The sequence below is a fragment of the Oncorhynchus gorbuscha genome, linkage group LG14 (genome assembly GCF_021184085.1).
Source record: "Oncorhynchus gorbuscha isolate QuinsamMale2020 ecotype Even-year linkage group LG14, OgorEven_v1.0, whole genome shotgun sequence".
Classification (NCBI taxonomy): Eukaryota; Metazoa; Chordata; class Actinopteri; order Salmoniformes; family Salmonidae; genus Oncorhynchus; species Oncorhynchus gorbuscha.
The window spans coordinates 54,254,442-54,276,197 of record NC_060186.1 but is presented as its reverse complement, the minus strand read 5'-3'; the positions used below and the strand labels follow the sequence as shown (position 1 = coordinate 54,276,197).

General features: G+C 39.7%; 1 protein-coding gene across 2 annotated transcripts in view; it reads left to right on the top strand.

Annotated features, from left to right (window-relative positions):
• The window catches only part of LOC123995126 (zinc transporter 2-like), a 28,598-nt gene extending 8,651 nt beyond the window's left edge, over positions 1-19,947 (top strand). Inside the window, exons 1-8 of one of the 2 annotated variants that reach the window (XM_046298495.1) lie at positions 2,375-2,737; positions 15,020-15,231; positions 15,801-15,947; positions 16,138-16,291; positions 16,484-16,748; positions 17,076-17,181; positions 17,390-17,524; positions 17,903-19,947. In XM_046298495.1, coding sequence (XP_046154451.1) covers positions 2,652-2,737; positions 15,020-15,231; positions 15,801-15,947; positions 16,138-16,291; positions 16,484-16,748; positions 17,076-17,181; positions 17,390-17,524; positions 17,903-18,048 — 1,251 coding nt within the window. In that variant the 5' untranslated portion in view covers positions 2,375-2,651 and the 3' untranslated portion in view covers positions 18,049-19,947. Of the gene's footprint in view, positions 1-2,374; positions 2,738-15,019; positions 15,232-15,800; positions 15,948-16,137; positions 16,292-16,483; positions 16,749-17,075; positions 17,182-17,389; positions 17,525-17,902 lie in introns of those variants that run through there. The other variant, XM_046298496.1, reaches the window with a different exon arrangement.
• Positions 19,948-21,756: the final 1,809 nt, after the last annotated feature.

The following is a 21,756-nucleotide window of genomic DNA, read 5'->3' as shown; positions in this document are numbered from 1 at the left end:
GCCTCCAACTGCTCTTACATGCTAGTAAAACTAAATGCATGCTCTTCAACCAATCACTGCCCACACCTACCCGCCCGTCCAGCATCACTACTCTGGACGGTTCTGACTTAGAATATGTGGACAACTAAAAATACCTAGGTGTCTGGTTAGACTGTAAACTCTCCTTCCCAACTCACATTAAGCATCTCCAATCCAAAATTAAATCTAGAATTGTCTTCCTATTTCACAACAAAGCATCCTTCACTCATGCTGCCAAACATACCCTCATAAAACGGACTATCCTACCGATCCTTGACTTCGGCGATGTCATTTACAAAATAGCCTCCAACACTCTACTCAGATAATTGGATGCAATCTATCACAGTGCCCTCCGTTGTGTCACCAAAACCCCATATACTACCCATCACTGCGACCTGTACGCTCTCGTTGGCTGGCCCTCGCTTCAAATTCGTTGCCAAACTCGCTGGCTCCAGGTCATCTATAAGTCTTTGCTAGGTAAAGCCCTGCCTTATCTCAGCTCACTGGTCACCATAGCAGCACCCACCTGTAGTACGCACTCCATCAGGTATATTTCACTGGTCACCCCCAAAGCCAATTCCTACTTTGGCCACCTTTCCCTTCCAGTTCTCTGCTGCCAATGACTGGAACGTACTGCAAAAATCACTGAAGCTGGAGACTCATATCTCCCTCACTAACTTTAAGCACCAGCTGAAAGAGCAGCTCACAGATCACTGCACCTGTACATAGCCCATCTGTATAATAGCCCATCCAACTACCTCATCCCCATACTGTTATTTACTTGATTTATTTTGCTCCTTTGCACCCCAGTATCTCTACTTGCACATTCATCTTCTGCACATCTATCACTCCAATGTTTAATTGCTATATTGTAATTATTTCACCACTATGGCCTATTTATTGCCTTACCTCCCTTATCCTTCGTCATTTGCACACACTGTAAATACACTTTTTCTATTGTATTATTGACTGTATGTTTGTTTATTCCATGTGTAACTCTGTGTTGTTGTTTGTGTCGCTTTGCTTTATCTAGGCCAGGTCACAGTTGTAAATGAAAACTTGTTTTAAATGAGCCTACCTGGTTAAAGAAAGGTGAAATATTTTTTTTATTAAAAACGTGTATCTCTACCAACTCTGTTTATCCTCACTGCTTGATGTGCGCCAAAGTTATAGTGGATATGACCAATGACGTATATAAACCCTGGATTGCTGATGCTATGTATTTGCCATTGAGAGGCTTTGAAGTCCCAGTCCAGCCATATTGGCACTCCCTAGTAGGAGCAATCCTCCATAGGAATTAATTGAATTCTACAGTATTTCAATTAAATGTAATACAAAAACAAACATTAGTGCTTTCAACAACAACAAAAATACTTCAATCTCTATGGGACGGTTGTTGCTAACACGCTGATGTGACTAGAGTGACATTGTATACAACAGCCAACTTTCTGGGACATAGACATGTCTTATTTGGGCAAAAGCTTAAATTCCGGTTAATCTAACTGCAGTGTCCAATTTACAGTAGCTATTACAGTGAAAAAAATACCATGCTATTGTTTGAGGAGAGTGCACAACACAACTTTTATTGACAACTGGTTTGATACATTCAGCTCTGAATGTCAGCTCTCAGGTCCTGAGCTACAGGCAGTTACATTTGGGTATGTCATTTTAGGCGAAAATTGGAGAGAAAAAAGGGTACGATCCTCGATGGAAAATGTTTTTTATTTTTTATTTGTATGTTTAGCTCACATAATATAATTAAAAACTATGCATTAAGGTGTATGTAATAGAATAAACGTGTCAAAAACGAATGCAGACATTAACAAATGCATTTCTATAGCTTCCAACATACAATTGAGGAGTACCAAGGTGGCTGCGTGGTGGCTTCAATACAGCGCCACTTGTCAGTCATCCAGAGTTTATACACGTCATTGGATATGACTCAGAATCATTTTCTGGACACAGCATTAGAAGAAAATGTCGCATGGTTTTACTGTGGTGTGCTCCTGTCACTGGCCTAGTTGCAACTTGAAATTGAATTATCCTTTGAATGTCTTATGCTATTTGCATGTCATGACAATGTCGTTTAATTTGGAAATCGTTGTTGAATAAACTATAGGCTATGGTCAATATCCACGACGTTAATTGAGCTTTCAATAATAGGTAGCCTACTTGTAGCTACAGGCCGTTGCACCGCACCGAAGGACCCAATCACAATTCTGAACGTGCTGTTCCTCTCAATTAGCATAGTCTAGCTGCAGAAACATCTTGAACATTTTTTGACGTCGACACGTGCTGTCGATACCTTTATGGGCTTGGCTGTTTCCAGACAGCTGTTACTTGTAGCTGCACCAAAGCAAAGCCTGCACATTCAAAGCCAAGTTTATCATAGCCTATACTACAGCAGTAGAATTGAGAGCAGACTACTTACTAGTCCGTATCGGATTCCACATTTGCAAACGGTGATACTTATTGCCATGAATAATTTAATTCGTTTTATTAGCACAGTTGGAATGGTTTGGACGAATTTTATCCGTGTCATTTAAGGTAAAGTAAGACTGATCTCCCTGAAACTCGTGCGCATCTTCAGATTCTGTTTCATTTGCCAGATACAACCGTGACAAGACACAGCCATGGATACCACTGTGAATTCAGAAATAAATTCAGAGAAGTCTCACCTCGTTAGCGAGAAGAATGGCAAAATGTATTCACTGAAAAGGTAATGCAATTTTTTTCCCATGTTTGAGCAGTGATCATTTTATATCAAACTAAATAATCTTCAGTAGATGTTATATCTTATAGGTTTTAGGTTTATTGTAGATGACATGCTGATAGGTTGTGCATTCTATCAGCATTCTTCAGAGGGAGTATTTCATTTTAATTTATAAATACAATTATACAGCCATAATTGTGTAGACCTCTCTCTATATATTTTTAAAATGCAGACAAGGGTTTATTAAACTGAAAGCATGTATAGGCTAAGGTGTAGGGCAGTTGGTGTAAACTATGTATCTTGTGCTGCTAGTGAAGCGTTTTGTAATTGTTGTAGATCTATATGTAGGCTACCAAAATCAAACCGATAGAATGAGTACATAGAATGAAACAATCGGTATTGCAACGAAAATGTATCTTACCATGAAGTAACATGCTGGGCAAAGCTCATGCAAATAGAAGACATTCACATAACCTACAATTTCCAAGGACTCATAATTTAACTGTATATATCTATAGTAGCCTAACGTTGCTTTATTCACGCCGAGTCTTTTATTATGGTGTCCGTGTGTGGAATGTTTTATGGGAATGAACAAATGCATTTCCATGCTTGGCTTCGTTTTGGACAGTAGGCTATTTGACGGATGGCCCGAGGGAAGTTCATTGAGCACTGGCAAAAACTCATCTTTCATTACGAGATCTGATGGGGGGAATGGTGAAACACCCCTGAATAGCTACAGACTATTTTATTGGCTATATTATTCGAATGAAAAAACGCATAGGCATTACCATGTGCTGCCAAAGAGAACATAAACTTGATTTAAGAACGTCAAGTTTAAAAAATAAATAAATGTTAATTGTAATACTACTTATCTAATTATCTAATCGTCTTTTCATATTTATTTAATGGGAGGAAAAGTCCGGTGTAGTTAGTTATATTCAACATTTAGGCCTATATTGAAAATAACAAAGCACCATACATTACATTAGCTATTATTATTATTATTTATTATATTACTATTATAATGAGTCACATTTGTTTAATTTAATCTAAAACTACCAGTCTATTCTTTGAGTATATCGTGTTTGATAATCGATTCCCTAAATCAAGGCAAATTAATTGTAAAGGCGAAAACACAAATGAGTGAAGGGTATTCGATTTCGGCATGGACAGGGAAGAAGAACATTTCTTTGACAAATGCTCGTGTTTTGTGGCACTCAAGTTCACTATTTTACGTGAAATTAAAAAATGCACCCCTGTCACAGCAAGTCATATAGAATCCTTGATGTTTTATTGATTTTGGAAATGTATTACAATACAATGAATACTAACATTAGGCGTACGTTATGGAAGTTCATGTGGCACCCGGATCATCACAAGGGTTATTACGGACTATCCTGGATTGGGCGAGACCTGACTATGTCCAATTAGATGTGTTAAACACTAGCCAAAATAGATATCTTAATCATATCATAAATATCTTAAATGCCCCCGATATTAATATATTTTCCTTGTGTGAATGCTGTGTAGCCTACATAGTTAAATTGCAGTAAAGAATGGCAATATGCCTGCGCTTAATTAACCCCGTAGATGCACCCATCATGTTCTCGCCTACAGTATTTCATTTCCAATAATGTAAAAATAGCCAATAATAGCCTTATAGTCCTAGGTCGCAGATTTGATATAACCTAATAACGATTTCAATGTCTGCAATTACTTCAAAATACGTGTAATGACCCGAGACCGAAACTATTTGGAAATACGACATTTTAATAACATGAATTTCATTTTAATTGTTTTAATGGTCAAAGTTATTGATTTCGACCCTCCATATGCACCAGCACATGTGCCATTCTGCTCGCTCTTACTAAACAAGTGTCAAAAACTGTGCAGATGATTATACTAATTGGGTCCTGTTAGGAAAACTACCAGTGAGCGCAGTGTGCATTCAACATTGACAAGAGGACTTTGAAACAATCTTTCTGAGCTTTGATTCAATTATTTGCAAGACAGGAGCACAAATTAAAGTTAGGTTGTTTGTCAACGCAATGCATGCCATGTCTGATGTAATAGCTATGAGAGAGACTGATGATTCAGGAACCAACAACCCCTGGAAAGCATTGCAGCATGAACTGGAGAATGTTTATGGCATGTTTGAGTGTGCAGACCCTATCATCTCATTCTAGTTATTTGGTGCAGACATTATGTGGGGTGGGATGGGTTTGTTGCAGTGTCACCATGACTTCATGCCAGATCAGCAAAGCAGGATGGTCGGTCTACAGCCACAGAGCCACCCATGCATTGGAAATCATTGCTGCAAGCTGTGCATGTAGTCTATTCTTGAAACCAAGAAGACCATTTGGAAGAGGATGGAACTGGAGTCAATAATCTGTTTTTAAATGGACGAATTAACACGATATTCGAATAAATCGAATTAGGAGAGAACAATTTTAGCCTATAAAATGTTGAAATCAACAGCAGATGCTTGTTGCAGTGAAGGCTATACTGGCTGGGATCCAGCATCAGACTCGGGTTTGTAGGCAGGCTGAACCGGGCAGTATTGTGTGTGAGAAATGGTAGATTATAACTATTCTTGATTAATCACTCATGAAAATGGGCCTCGCTAGTCTGTCTAACAGTAATGCTAATTGGCCTTATGATGATAGACCTATTTCGAACATCCCTCTCAATAGAAGGCACTACGGTTACATGAAGCCTATATAGAGGGCTGGTTAGGTTACTTTTGAAATGTAATCCGTTACTAGTTACCTGTCTAAAATTGTAATAGTAACGCTACTTTTTGAATAGCTAAACTCAGTAACGTAATCTAGTTACTTTTGGATTACTTCACCGTAAAACACAAAAGAGGAAAAAGGATAATTACTAATTTAACAACATTTATTGCACGACACATCACAAAACATTACGACAAAAATGTATTTAAGCCCTGTATACAGTACCTGCCTCTAACATGCGTCCTTCATCCCGATCTGGTCCATTTACACCTATAAGATCTGATCACAGTCAGACCTTTGGCTCCCAAGGCACTGCATCTCAGTGCTAGATGTGTCACTACAGAACCTGGTTCGATTCCAGGCTGAATAGGAGTCCCATAGGGCGGTGCACAATTGGCCCAGTGTCGATCGGGGTAGGGTTTGGCCTGGGTAGACTGTCATTGTAAATAAGAATTTGTTCTTAACTGACTTGCCAAGTTAAATAAAGGTGAAATATATATATTTATGTCAGATATGTGTTTACATCCCAATATTCATAATCATAATATACATTATGAAACGTATAACATGAGACCTGAAGAGGGCGATTTGGTCACTTGACTGCAGGAAATGGGGTACTCCTATTCTGACCACCACTGTGAACAACACGGCACCATCTGATATATTACACAATGTAGTAGATCACATTTATTGATTTAATAAAACATGTATATTCCCTAACCTAACCTATATTCCCTAACCTGTGATGTGCCAAAGCATCTAGTGTCGTTGATCTAGTGGCAACAGCTCTCCAGAATGAACAAAGCAAACATAATTTTGTTAATTATCCAGCTGATTAAACGTTTGCTAACTAATAATCTAAACAAGTAAAAACGGTTTGTCTTATAGTCTGTTGTAAATGTATTTAGTTCATTGTGCTCACATGATCTTAACGCATTTGGTAGGGTGTCCACCCACTCTGCCCAGACTAGTGAAAACCCTCCTTTGGTGATGACATTTCAAATAAAAAGTTTTAAGTACGTTGACATTTCACAGATATACTCCTGTTTTTGTGAACATTATTTGAAAAAGAACAGGAACTTCCCATTAATATGAAAACCATATACTAAAATACTACATGTATTGTGTCACAATCATTATGTATATATCTAATCTCCATAGCGTTTTATGAGAAGAAAGATGACGAATTGTAAAACCTGTCCGGAGCTTTAATTCTCTCACAGCATCCAGCCTAGATTACGAGATGCTATTTTCCTGATTTATGACAAAACATTTTTGTCTGGCCTCCATGGATTTAGTCGCTCTAATTTTGACCAACCTACAAAGGTAAAAACTCAATCCAATTCATGAACGGATTATGATAGAGACATGAGGTTTGGACCATTGGTTGTTTTTAGAGGATTACACAATGAACATATTATTAACCCATTGGTAAATATAAAAATTTAAAAAAGATGCGTTTTTGATTAGACATCCTCATTTTTTGGACTTATTTATTTCACCTGTATTTAACCAGGTTTATTTGGCTGAATAAATTATAATGAAAGTCAACATAAATATTTTTTCCTTGCTCATAGCCAATTGCCAACTCTGTAATAATGTAATGTTTTTGAAGAATGCTCATACATTAAGGATAATTTCATGCACTGCGGAGTCTCCTCAGGCAGGCCCTTTAGTCTGCTTGTCTTGAGCACAGAAACCTGGAGATACATTTGCTCACGTTATTCTACACCAAATACATAATATTTTTATCTTTACTTAAAAAACTATTGCATGATGATTTAAAGGAGCAAGAACATTTATTGAATTGAGCCAGGGAACGTTTATGTAGAACTCTATACAGTGTGAAAGTTACTATTTAAGAGGAACAAGATACCAATGTTGTACAAGACATTGCTTTATAACCCTTGAGGACTACATTGAACCCACTTGCATTCATTCTAAATCTTTGTTATAAAATGGTTCCAGATAGGACAAGATGTAAATATTGATTGTGTATATAAGACCATCCACGTTTTAAACAGTAATGAGCCAGTGATGCTGATTTGTCAAATGTTTATTTTCTTTGTAGGACAAAGCGGTTTTGTAAATGGACGAGTTCACATGGCTGTGAAAATGGACAGGTCTCATAGGATTTATCCTGATTTACGTAAACCGTTTTATTTATGACCTGGGCAAGGACACGCCAACTGATTGAAATTGGAAAGGTTTAACCTGACATAGATCCCTTCTTTGAGAACTGCTGTATAGAAATTCCCAAAACATATTCATTCAAGACAAGCCCTCCATTTGTTCAATTGAATGGAGTCGATCCTGAGGTTAACCAATCATGTTTGCTCTGCAGTGTTAGGCTATGTGTTGATGTAATGTGTGTGTGTGTATGTTCACAGCGAGGGTTTATGTTATGTTTGTATATATTCTCTCTCTGTGTGTGTGTGTGTGTGTGTGTGTGACAGACGGACATTTTGAATAGCCCCTGCGTTGGGTTAGGATGGGGGGGGGGGGGGGGGGAGGGGGTGTATTTGCTCTCGTCTCCCCATGGTGTGATTAAACAGAAGCAGTTTTCCACTCGGCCGACTCCTTTCAGCCTTCGTGTCCCTGGGCTCTGGACTGATGGAGTCGCGGCCCAAAGCTGGGTTATCTCCTAGAAGCCAAAATTGCGTTTTTTTCCACCTCATTAGTCTCATCATCCTGCTTATCCTCATTACACATGGCGAGAGAGAGCGAGAGAGAGAGAGAGAGAGAGAGGGGGGGGGGGGGGGGGCTACCCTACCCAGCATTTGTTATACTGGTTTAATTTGAATCTGATCTCTTACGGTGACGTGGGAGTGTGCTATTTATGTAATTCTCAGGTGATACAAACACAGTTGGGGAATATCAAACCTACTTCATAAAAAACGTTATGTTGATGAATTTATTCATACTGTAATGACCCGACTAGATCATAAAGGAACAATTGTCCAGACAGAGGCTTGAGTTTACGAATCGACGGTTTATTACACCAACTTTACACAGGCTACTGTTTGGGCCGTAGCACACGCCAAATAGATGACACAAGCCAATCGTGACCTTCTCTTGTGAAGCCCAGACGTAAGAGAGAGAGAACAAAAGCTGAACCTGGTCTTAACTTCCAATGCTCCACCCCCCTGCCCAACCCCCCTCCACGCCACTCCGCCAACCACCAGGATGCCCGGCATCAGAACATTCCAGGCATTCCCGTGATTGGCAGATAGCAGGTTGATTGACAGGTTGGACCCCGCGAACACCGGGTACTGGTCAGTACAACACAACCACCTCCTAGCCTAACACATAACACACAGCTGTCTGTGCGGGTCGCTACAATACTATTTCATCCTTCCACAACATACAGTCCCGACACAAGTCTAGGGTTGCTACCCAAGTCGCCTGGTCGTTCGCTCTATCGGTTCTGACAGAGACAGGACCCATTAGTTCAGTCTTTTTGTTCTGTATCTATGGACGCGACCCAATCGTTCGTTCAAAATGTTCCATTGCCATACTGGCTGACAACGTTATTATCCCTTTCTTGCTAGCCAACCACGGCTAACTTAGTCATGTCAAAAAGTGCAGCCAAAATAATAGCAAAGTAGCAGCATTTGTTTAAGCTGTTTTCTAGTGACATTTATTTGGATACATCCATAACAATAAGTTAATGAGGTTCGATTTCGCCTTGCATAGAAAATGCCTCACTCTTCAGGACACTGTTGTTCAGAGGAGCTAGCCAACAACGCAGCTAACACAATCACTTCAAACTGAAGCTGGAAAGACTGCAAACTAGCTGCACTTCGTTGCGTTTGACCTTTTTTCACTTGCCATTTCTTTTGTATATATCCATGAAAATGATGACAACTGATTCATGATTTCAACTGTCTGAGAAACGCTGCCTGCTTGTCTGTCTCGTCCCAACTCGTTCATTACTATGGGGCAGTTGGAGATTGAATTTGAATATTTAAACAATGTTGCAAATGTTGGCAGACAATAAGGTTTATACAAATCTCCACTGTTGAAAACAAAATGTTAGTCTAAAAGAAATGTAAGATAATGTCTAGATGCTTTTTATAGTGGAGATGAGGTGTATAAATTGTCTGGCTGGGCTGATGAGACAGTGAATTGCACAGTCAGATGGAGGAGAGTAAATAGACGTTTTAACATAATTGATTTAGCTGGTGGTAATTAGTGAAGTAGACACCAGCTGGAAGATTTTTAACCAATCACCATTCAGGATTAGACCCACCCATTGTATAATACATATATATTAAAAAAGCCAGTTCCACTGCAAGTCCATTCTATAGCGTATAGTCTACATGTTGTTATGCAGCATCATCTTTTATGAAAATAGGATTCTATGACGGGGCAGTAGACTTACTGTAAGTATGCTATATAAATGCTATATACAGTGCATTCGGAAAGTATTCAGACGCCTTGACTTTTTCCACATTCTGTTATGTTACAGCCTTATTCTAAAATGTATGACATTTGTTTTTCATCTTCAATCTACAAACAATACCCCAAAGCGAAAACTGGGTTTTAGACATTTTGCAAACGTGTTACAAATAAAAAACTTAAATAAATTATTTACAAAAGTAATCAGACCCTTTGCTATGAGACTTGAAATTGAGCTCAGGTGCATCCTGTTTCCATTGATCATCCTTGAGATATTTCTACAACTTGATTGGAGTCCACCTGTTGTAAATTCAATTGATTGGACATGATTTGGAAAGGCACACACCTGTCTATATAAGGTCCACAGTTGACAGTGAATGTCAGAGCAAAAACCAAGCCATGAGGTCGAAGGAACTGTCCATAGAGCTCCGAGACAGGATTGTGTCGAGGCACAGATCTGGGGAAGGGTACCAAAACATTTCTGCATCATTGAAGGTCCCCAAGAACAATGGCCTACGTCATTCTTAAATGGAAGAAGTTTGGAACCACGAGACTCTTTCTAGAACTGGCCGCTCGGCCAAACCAAGCAATCGGGGGAGAAGGGCCCTGGTCAGGGAGGTGACCAAGAACCCGATGGTCACTCTGACAGAGCTCCAGAGTTCTTTTGTGGAGATGGGAGAACATTCCAGAAGGACAACCATCTCTGCAGCACTCCACCAATCAGGCCTTTATGGTAGAGTGGCCAGATGTAAGCCACTCCTCAGTAAAAGGCACATGACAGCCCACTTGGAGTTTGCCAAAAGGCACCTAAAGGACTCTCAGACCATGAGAAAAAAAATTATCTGGTCTGATGAAACCAATATTGAACTCTAGCCTGAATGCCAAGTGTCACCCTTGGAGCAAACCTGGCACCATCCGTATGGTGGTGGCAGCATCATGCTGTTGGGATGATTTTCAGAGGCAGGGACTGGGAGATTAGTCAGGATCGAGGGAAAGATGAACAGAGCAATGTACAGAAAGAACATTGATGAAAACCTGCTCCAGAGCGCTCAGGACCTCAGACTGGGGCGAAGGTTCACCTTCCAACAGGACAAAGACCCTAAGCACACAGCCAAGATAACGCAGGAGTGGCTTCAGGACAAGTCTTTGAATGTCCTTCAGTGGCCCAGCCAGAGTCCGGACTTGAACCCGAACAAACATCTCTGGAGAGACCTGGAAATAGCTGTGCAGCAACTCTCCCTATCCAACCTGACAGAGCTTGAGAGGATCTGCAGAGAAGAATGGGAGAAACTACCCAAATACAGGTGTGCCAAGCGTCTAGCGTCATACCCAAGAAGACTTGAGGCTGTAATCGCTGCCGAAGGTGCTTTATCAAAGTACTGAGTAAAGGGTCTGAATACTTATGTAAATGTGATATTCATTTTAAAAAATTGTAAATTTCTTAAAACCTTTCCTACGAGTATTATTTATTGACTGACCAATGCTTTCCAAATCACCCAACACTGCTATTTGTAAGGTTCATTTTAAGTGCACGTTGTGATTTTATAAAATCATTCCTGAACCTGTGACCAGAAACAAGCTACATAGGGGCAATACCAGAATAAATTATCTATTGATTCTGTTTCATCGCAAACAAAATCTACAGAGCTGAGATTGTTGTATGCCCCATATATATATATATATATATATATCTATCACTACGTTGGTGGCAAGAATGTTATATAATAATTTAAATTGAAAAACTCTTTTGAATCAAGTGTAGTTTTTTGTACCAGTTCATAAACCATGTGCCATGCAATTGGTACATCGAAAATCTCCCATTTATTTTGCAACCTGTATGGCACAGCTGTCAACATTTTTGTTCTCAGAGGAAACTGGTATATTTTTCTTCAAGTTCCTTTCAGCCAATTTGTATCTTTAATATATGGCAGGCAAACAAGTTCCCAACCTTCTCCCTTTTCCACTTGCCTCCTCTATTTTGTGGTTGTGCTGCAATCAGTTGGTTGTAAATTTGTATTGAGCAGATATTACCATATATTTTCAATAACTGCATATGTGACAACTCCTCAATTTCTATCCATAAAATCATTAAGAAATATAATACAATTTTAATAAATTTTTTTCCATAAAGAATGTTTTTATTTATTTTTATGAATCAGTATATTTGAATTTAACTATAGAACAAATGTTATCTTTTCTGGAGGATAAAACGGAAATTGTAACTGCTGTGTATGGCTTGTTTAAGAAAGGGCGAAACTTTAAACAAATGTTCAATTAGTCGGAAATGAGAAGTTGTCATCTGTATAAAGGCAATTTTTGAACATTTCTTTAACTAGGCAAGTCAGTTAAGAACAAATTCTTATTTACAATGACGGCCTAGGAACAGTGGGTTAACTGCCTTGTTCAGGGACAGAACGATCGATTTTTACCTTGTCAGCTCAGGGAGTCTATCTAGCAACCTTTCAGTTACTGGCCCAATGCTCTAACCACTAGGCTAACACTAGGCAACCTACTGGAGAACCAGTTTGGGATTAAGTATAACTTATGAGTGAAGCTTTTAGTGAGAGGTTTAAAGCTTTAATATTTAATAATTTTAGCCCCTGAAACTCCTATTCAATATATAAATAGGCACGTTTAATTTCGCCTGGCTTAGCATTCCAAATAAAATGATATATGATTTAAAAACGAGTTATCTGGTGTAGGCAGTGCCATTAGTAAGTACAGTGCCTTGCGAAAGTATTCGGCCTTCTTGAACTTTGCGACCTTTTGCCACATTTCAGGCTTCAAACATAAAGATATAAAACTGTATTTTTTTTGTGAAGAATCAACAACAAGTGGGACACAATCATGAAGTCGAACGACATTGGATATTTCAAACTTTTTTAACAAATCAAAAACTGAAAAATTGGGCGTGCAAAATTATTCAGCCCCTTTACCTTCAGTGCAGCAAACTCTCTCCAGAAGTTCAATGAGGATCTTTGAATGATCCAATCTTGACCTAAATGACTAATGATGATAAATACAATCCCCCTGTGTGTAATCAAGTCTCCGTATAAATGCACCTGCACTGTGATAGTCTCAGAGGTCCGTTAAATACTTTTGAATACTTTTGCAAGGCACTGTAAGTAGACTGTGATAGGACCAAAGAGTTAATCAATGTAATTTTTCCATAAATAGACAAGTATTTTTCTCTCCGTGGTTGCAGAATCACATCTATTTTTGCTAACTTTCTATGGAAATTAATTGTCATAAATTCATTTAGATTTTTTGAGATGTGAATACCAAGTATGTCTACTTCGTCATCCGCCCATTTTATTGGTAAACTACAAGGTACTGTAAACACTGTATTATTTTAGCGATCCAATACATACTATAGTACACATGTCATAATTAGATTTTAATCCAGAGAGGCTAGAAAAGTGATCAAGATATTCGACGAGACTGCATGGTTCCAGTTTGCAGATTTAAGAGAACTAGAGTCATCAGCATACATTGACCCTTTTATTTTTGTCCCCTGGATTTCTAACCCCTTGATCTTCTTGTTGGATCTCATTTTAATAGCTAACATTTCAATGGCCATAATAAATAGGTGTGGAGACAACGGACAGCCTTGTTTTACTCCTCTTAAAAGCTCAATAGTTTCTGAGAAGTAACCACTATTTACTATTTTACATCTGGGGTTGCTGTACATAACCTTAACCCGTTATTGTATAAGAGATTCACCAAAATGTTAAGTAATCCAGGCATTTATAAATAAATTCTAGTCGTACTTTATCAAATGCCTTTTCAAAATCTGCTATGAAGACTAGACATCTTCGATGTTTCATAATGTTAAATTGTTTCAAGTAATTGTCATATATTATCTCCAATCCATGTTTTTAAAAATGGTCTGATCAGGATGAACAATATCTGGTAAAACCTTTTTTATTCTATGTGCTATGTGATGTTAAAATCCTGGCGAAATACAACATTGAAGTGTTAGAGGCCTCCAGTTTTTTTAAAAGACTGGATATTTATACTTATCACCTGGGTCCTGTTTTAGTTGTAATGAAATCAGACCTTCCTGTTGAGTACCTGAGTCTACTAGTTGTATAATAGTAATTAAAACATGCTAATAATGTATCTTTGAGTACATAAAAAGGTCTGATATACCTCTACTGGTATACCATTAAGCCCTGGTGTTTTTGCAGACTGAAAATATTTTATTGCCTTAAAGTCCCTCTTCTGTAAGTTGGCCTTCGCACAGGTCTTTTTGTAAATGTGTTAATTTTGCATTATTATTATTATTATTATTATTATTATTATTATTAGGAAAGAAATCCTTACAATTAACATAATTCTGTGGAAATGGAGGAGACTGAGAAAAAAACACATGCTTAAAATATTTTGCTTCCTATTTCAAACTATTATTTGGTGAATCATGGATAACTCCTTTTGTAATGAGGTTCTGTCAATTATTTTTGGTAGAATTTCTATGTTGAAGATTCAAGAAACATTTTGTGCATTTTTTACAATTTTCCATTCAATTCGTTTTATTTTTGTCATACATTACACTTAATCGTCCTTGAATAAGTACCTCCATTTCTTTTTGTTTTTCCTCTAACCTATTTTGTGCCTCTATAGTACAGTTTCCAATACCATCTCCCTGCATTACATTACATTTACATTTAAGTAATTTAGCAAACGCTTACTTCCTCTATTTCCTTTATTAGTCTCTCTTTAGACCTAAACTACTTTAGTTTTAATGATGAGCATTGTATTGAATGGTCTCTCTAAAAGTACATTTGAAAATGTCCCATACAATAAGGGGATCTACTGTACCTATGTTGTACAAAAAAAGTAAATGATGAATTATTTCATCTTAGTTAAGAACAAATTATCATCCAATAGGTTTAGATTAAATTTCCTATATTCCCGTCCACGTGGAAATTCTGTAAGAGTTATATGGAGGCCAATTAGATGGTGGTCCGATCGCATTCAGTCTCCTATGAATACTTTTTATACTTTTGATGCCAGCAAGAACGAGACTAGGAAGTAATCAAGACGGCTAGCTTGGTTAAGCCTCATCTATGTAGATCTCACTAGGTCAGGGTTTTTCAACCTCGATATATACACTAGTTCTGATGTATTCATAATCTTTGATCTTTTTCAGTTCCTTTCCAGACTCCAAAGAAGACTATCCCAACTTTCCGTTTGAAAACGGAGATGCGACTGGTGCCACCAAGCTGAAGAAGCAGCCTGTTGGTGCCCATTGTCATGGTAACAAAGCAGTGAGTGAGGAGAACCATGACAAGCTTCTGGCTAAGAAGAAGCTGTACGTCGCCTCCATTGTGTGCCTCATCTTCATGATTGGAGAGGTCATAGGTAAGGCTGGAAGATAGAATTTTAGACTGATTAATACTATTTCATACCTAGGGCCAGGAGCTTTTCCTGACCATGTGACGTGGCCACCAACTATAAATTGAAATAATGTATATACAAATATAGAAAGCATTTAATGAGAACTTAGAGGTGTGCAACATGAAAATATTGTCTCATTTACATTCCGCAATTTATTGACAACCCCTAACTAACCCTGGAGATAGGAAATCCAAAGCCAAACCAATTTTGCCATAGTCACCAGCCAGTTAATTTACGAACACACAAGACACCAACATCAAGCCACCAAACCAACTCACGTTTGAATTCAGACATGGTCGCTAGCATTTCTTAATGAAATAAATGTAAAATTAGGCCAAATCAGGAAGTTCAGCCGCCCTTTAAGTGAAATTCTATTTAGCTGTCATTGTAATCAAAATATAATAAGTTAGTTGTTCAAAAACACAGTCTGTATTTTCCATTCATGAGACCTAGTCATCATCAATAGCATCTAAAACATGGACCTGATGTGTGCCTGCCTCTGAGACATCTTCATTGTTTCAATATGTCTATAGGTGGCTACCTGGCCCACAGTTTGGCGATCATGACAGATGCAGCTCACCTCCTGACTGACTTTGGCAGCATGATGGTCAGTCTCTTCTCCCTGTGGATCTCCTCCAGACCGCCCACCAAAACCATGACCTTTGGATGGCACCGCTCAGGTTAGGCCCATGACATATCACCTTAAAACATCTGTGAATGTACTTTCTCTTTTACCATTTAAACTCCAGATTACATGGCAAATGTTGAAATAGCTGAATGATAATAGCCACGGTCACAATGCTCTAAAATAACCTTTCCAGGGGTCATTGGATGTGTGATACTGATCGCCACCTTCTCCAACCCCCACAGAGATCCTAGGAGCCCTGGTGTCAGTGATGTCCATCTGGATAGTGACTGGGGTGCTGGTGTACCTGGCCATCGAGAGGATAGTCAAGAACGACTATGAGATCAACAGTCAAGCGATGCTCATCACCTCCGGCTGTGCCGTCATAGTAAACATCATGTGAGGGGTTCATTATCACGGCTTGATCTGGAAAAACTACACAAAGTGATGCAAATAACAGCTGAAGTCAGACATATATTGCATTCAACTATGCTGTCTTTTCGCCCCCAAAGCATATGAATTTAAGAAAAACTAAAAGGAGGAACTTTAGACTATTGACATGTAGCATTCTCTATTCCCTCTGTCCTGTAGCATGGCGTACATCCTCCACCACTCTACCACCTTCCACGCCCAAGGCTCAGGCTACCAGCAGATAGACGAGAACGGGCAGAGCCCTGTGGGTCACAGCCACTCCCATATGAGTCACAGCCACTCCCATGTGGGTCACGGCCACTCCCATGCTCTTCTGGGTCATGGCCATGGCAACACCAGTGTGAGAGCAGCCTTCATTCACGTGTTGGGAGACCTCCTACAGAGTGTTGGGGTCCTAGTGGCTGCCATCGTCATCTTCTTCAGGGTCAGTAACAAATACTAGTGTTTATATACATCTTACAGTACAAATTACATTATGGCATATTGTTATACTGTATTTATTTACAGTGCAACAAGTGTATCCCTTATATATTTATATTTACAGTCTCAATAGGAAGGGGTTTAACTCATCTCATCACCCTGCTGGGTAAGACAGAATTGGCTGGGTATATATTGCTCTTCTGTTAAAAACCCTCCCTGTGATCTGACTGGCCTAATGTGTTATGACATCAGTAGAGCAGCACCCCATCACCACCTGATACCACTCCCCTCTGCTCTCCTCATACTCTCTCCTGTGGACCTTCTATTGCAGCCTGAATACAAAGTAGCAGATCCCATTTGTACCTTCCTCTTCTCCGTGTTTGTCCTGGGGACCACGATCACCATCCTCAGGGATGTCTTCAGGGTACTCATGGAAGGTAAACTCAACTCAACAGCCTTTTCTGTTTCTCTTGCTCTGACCTGAGTCCAGGTGAATTCAAACAATAAAATGTTTACCCAGACATTTTCCTCAGTTTGTAAAAATCATTTATTTAAGGAGAAATACATCAGTAGAACATGCCCGTGAGTTCCATGAAGTGAATGAACTATTGATGCAATACTCATCTGTCCTCAAATCTTTTACAGGGGCTCCTAGGGGAATAGAGTTTGACTCCGTGAAGGAGGTGTTGCTGTCTCTGAAGATGGTGAAGTCTATGCACAACCTGCGCGTGTGGGCCCTGACCGCAGGACAGACCCTGGTCTCTGTCCACGTAGCCATTGGTCAGAAACCAACTTTACTCAATCTGGCACATCCATTTAGATTGTGCACATACAGTCTAGCATGTTCATTCACACACATTGCCAAAATAAATAAAAATATCATACATAACTTCACAGTTAGACATTACGGTATGGGGCAGCAGGTAGCCTAGTGGTTAGAGCGTTGGGCCAGTAACTGAAAGGTTGCTGGATCGAATCTCTGAGCTGGTAAGGTAAAAAAAAAATTTGTCGTTTTGCCCCTGAACAAGGCAGTTAACTCACCGTTCCTAGGCTGTCATTGTAAATAAGAATATGTTCTTCACTGACTTGCCTAGTTAAATAAAGGTTAAATAAAATAGATGATTGTTGACATCTGTTTTGGTCATTGTTGTTTTCCAGAGAAGAATGCTGATCCCCAGAGTGTCCTTAAGGAGGCTACAGAGATCCTCCAAACCAAGTTTGGTTTCTATAGCACCACCATCCAGGTGGAGTTGTACTGTGACGACATGGCCTACTGCACACACTGCCAGGACCCTATGGGCTAAGACACACACAGTCACCATGGGGACAGGAGAGTTTGAAAGGGAGTGGGCCGGGTTTGGCTTCTCGAAAACGTTGCCAGTCAATATAAAGAACATACAGCACACATACACAAGCATCATTGAGGACGTAAGGAATGGAAACACTGTGGAAAAGCCTCACCATGAAACCAAGAAACACTTTTGATCCATCGTCAGCTTTAAAGGACCCAAACAAATGTACGACTGTACCGTGTGTATATTTACCATATCATGCCAAAGATTCCCACATTAACACCATTCATTCAGAAGATATTGATACTTAAAAAAAGTTTCCATGCCCTAAGAGGGCTGCCAATTATCATAAAACTATCACAAGAAACTGCATTTTAGGGAGACAGACAGACATGAAAATACAATGGTACATGTATCAGGACATGTTTTTAGTACTGTATTCAACCACTTCACCAGTTGGTGCTGATGTACTGCAATGTTCGACAGCCGTTTGGCTTTGTTTGACTTTAACACTCCCTCACTGGCACTGTGCATTAGGGCAGCAGCACCGTGTAATGGCTTGTCTTTGGCGTAATACATTGATATTGACGTGAGAACCTTAAAACCAATTCTGTCTTACCCAGCCTTTTATATGTGCTTCAGCGAGGGTGTCTGCCAAATGGAAGCATTGTATTGTTCACAACTGAAAAGAGTTCGGGTGCAAATAATGGATTATGTCAGTGTGAGAAAGCATCCTACAAGCTCACTCATCTCACTCAGAGGAAGCCTCAAGACAGGCCAATTTACAAAAGGAGTTGGTCGATTAATTTCAGCATTGTGGGCTGTATTAATCTATGCCCCATGATATGCCCTAAGCGGAGCTGGCAGATAGACTGGCTAAGACTCAGACAGTGCTCTGTCCCTAATTTGAAACTCACTGACGATAGGCTATAGTGGAACGTGTTGTTAAGTTACGCTTCGAGTCATAGGCCCAGGCCGGACGTTTTCTTGCACTGTTATGGGTTTTCAGAAGAGAGAGGTCAGATAAATGAACCCCCTCTCTATACTCTCACCTATCCACACTCTCCAAAAGCACATCCATACACCCTCCTCACCCACTCCCACGCTGTCATAGGCCTACATGCCGTGGAGCTTTGCACAGGGTTTCTGTTTGTTGTACCAGTAGTTTGTTAGTTCCATCCAGTTCCTCCACACGGCCTCCAAACAACCTTCCTAAATTCTGGGGAGGCTCAGTCGGTCAGCTTTCTACTCCATAACTGTCCCCCAACACCACACGCATGCTCACACACCTGTCAGCTTCATCAAAAGAAATGCACCAACAAATAAATGTAGTGGAAAATCTCCTCAAATGTATAGTGATAAGTGTATTGTACAAAAAAAAGTCAGTGTGAGATGCTGACACAATGAAATCTAAAAGGCACTCGTCCTGCTTGTCGTACTTTGATGCCTACAGTGAAGTCTCAATGTTGTAACCTGCACAGAGAATGAGCCGAAATTGACACATTCTTTATCAAACACTTGCATGAGTATTGTTTATAATTCAGATGACGTAATAAGGATATCTTCATATGCTGCCAATACAAATATTTGAGACGAATTCTACTTCATAATGTCACCAAAATCCTCATTTAAACAAATCTATATTTTGATCACTTTTGATAACTTTGGAAAGTATATATTAAATGTAAATATATTGTCATTTGTAAACCATATGGAAATTGAACAAAGAAAGATCCCACTGTAAGGACTTAAAATAACAGGAATGTTACAGCCAATGTATTACAGGCAAGAGTCTACTCAAATTTTTGTTCACCAGCTAAGTGTAGTGTTTCAGAGTGCTGTCTTGTACTGTATGAAAATTGTAAATATGCCAAATATCAGTATTTCCTGTAGATTTTGTGTAAACGTGTAAATACATTTGATTTATTGTATAAAATAAGTAAAGTGTGTAAATGTTTGTTTGATATTTAATTTCTACGTATGGTACGTTTTTTGTAAAACTGAAATAAAAGTATGCAGATAACTGGTGGATTATTTAATTATTTTCAGAGGTCTAAACTTGTACAATATTTCAAGGCTTTGCGTTGAAATCTCGCTTTACCAATAATACTCAATTCTCAGTGATTCCAGATAATGCAGAGACAATCTCATGGGCTGTTAATCTCCAGTCCCAATCAGAGAGAACTAATTACAGCCGCAGTAGTGCACAAGGCAGCAGCAGGAAATATGGCACAACAGTTCTAGGGCACATCCATTTGACTGCAAAAATGATCAGCAACCACAAAAAACGGATAAAGCCAAGTAATGTAGGTGCAAAGTATTCGGAAAGTATTCAGACACCTTCACATCTTCACATTTTGTTACGTTACAGCCTTATTCTAAAATGGATTCAATTGTTTTCCCCCCTCATACACAGTGTAAAAAATACAAAATTATCACATTTACATAAGTATTCAGACCCTTTACTCAGTACTTTGATGAAGCCCCTTTGGCAGCGATTACAGCCTCGAGTCTTCTTGGGTATGACGCTACAAACTTGGCAATCCTGTATTTGGGTAGTTTCTCCCATTCTTCTTTGCAGATCCTCTCAAGCGCTGTCAGTTTGGATGGGGAACATCGCTGCAAAGCTATTTCAGGTCTTTCCAGAGATGCCTGATCGGGTTCAAGTCCGGGCTCTGGCTGGGCCACCCAAGGACATTCAGAGACTTGGATGGTGCCAGGTAGGGATGGTGCCAGGTTTCCTCCAGGCGTGACGCTTGGCTTTCAGGCCAAAGAGATCAATCCTGTATCCCCAAATACAGGATTGCCAACTCTTGTTTCTCAAGGTCTGAGAGTCCTTTAGGTGCCATTTGGCAAACAAGCGGGCTGTCATGTGCCTTTTACTGAGGAGTGGCTTCCGTCTGGCCACTCTACCAAAAACGGCTTGATTGGTGGAGTGCTGCAGAGATGGTTGTCCTTCTGAAAGGTTCTCCCATTTCCATAGAGGATATCTGGAGCTCTGCAGAGTGACCATCAGGTTCTTGGTCACCTCCCTGACCAAGGACCTTCTCCTCGATTGCTCAGTTTGGCCGGGCGGCCAGTACTAGGAAGAATCTTGGTGGTTCCAAAATTCTTTCACAGTAGAGGTCACTGTGTTCTTGGGGACCTTCAATGCTGCAGAAATGTTTTGGTATCCTTCCCCAGCTCTGTGCCGCGACACAATCCTGTCTTGGAGCTCTACGGACAATTCCTTCGACCTCATGGCTTGGTTTTTGCTCTGCCAAATGTGAGACCTTAAATAGACAGGTGTGTGCCTTTTCATGGCCAATCAAGTTGTAGAAACATCTCAAGGATGATCAATGGAAACAGGATGCACCGGAGCTCAATTTCGAGTCTCATAGCAAAAGGGTCTGAATACTTATATAAATGTACGTAATACATTTGCAAAAATTTCCTGATCGTTGGTGCCAGATCCAGTATCTTAAAAACCATCCGCCTTCCTGGGCTTCACACACAAGTGTCTAGGGTTTACTGAGAATGGTGCAACAAACAAAAAACATCGTATCAGTGGCAGTCCTGTGGGTGAAAACGGAGAATGGCAAGACTCATGCAAGCTAACAGGCGGGCCACAAACAGACAAATAACGACCCAGTACAACAGGGGTGTGCAGAATGGCATTTCAGAATGCACAACTCGTCAATCCTTGTCACAGATGGGCTATTGCAGCAGATGACCACACGG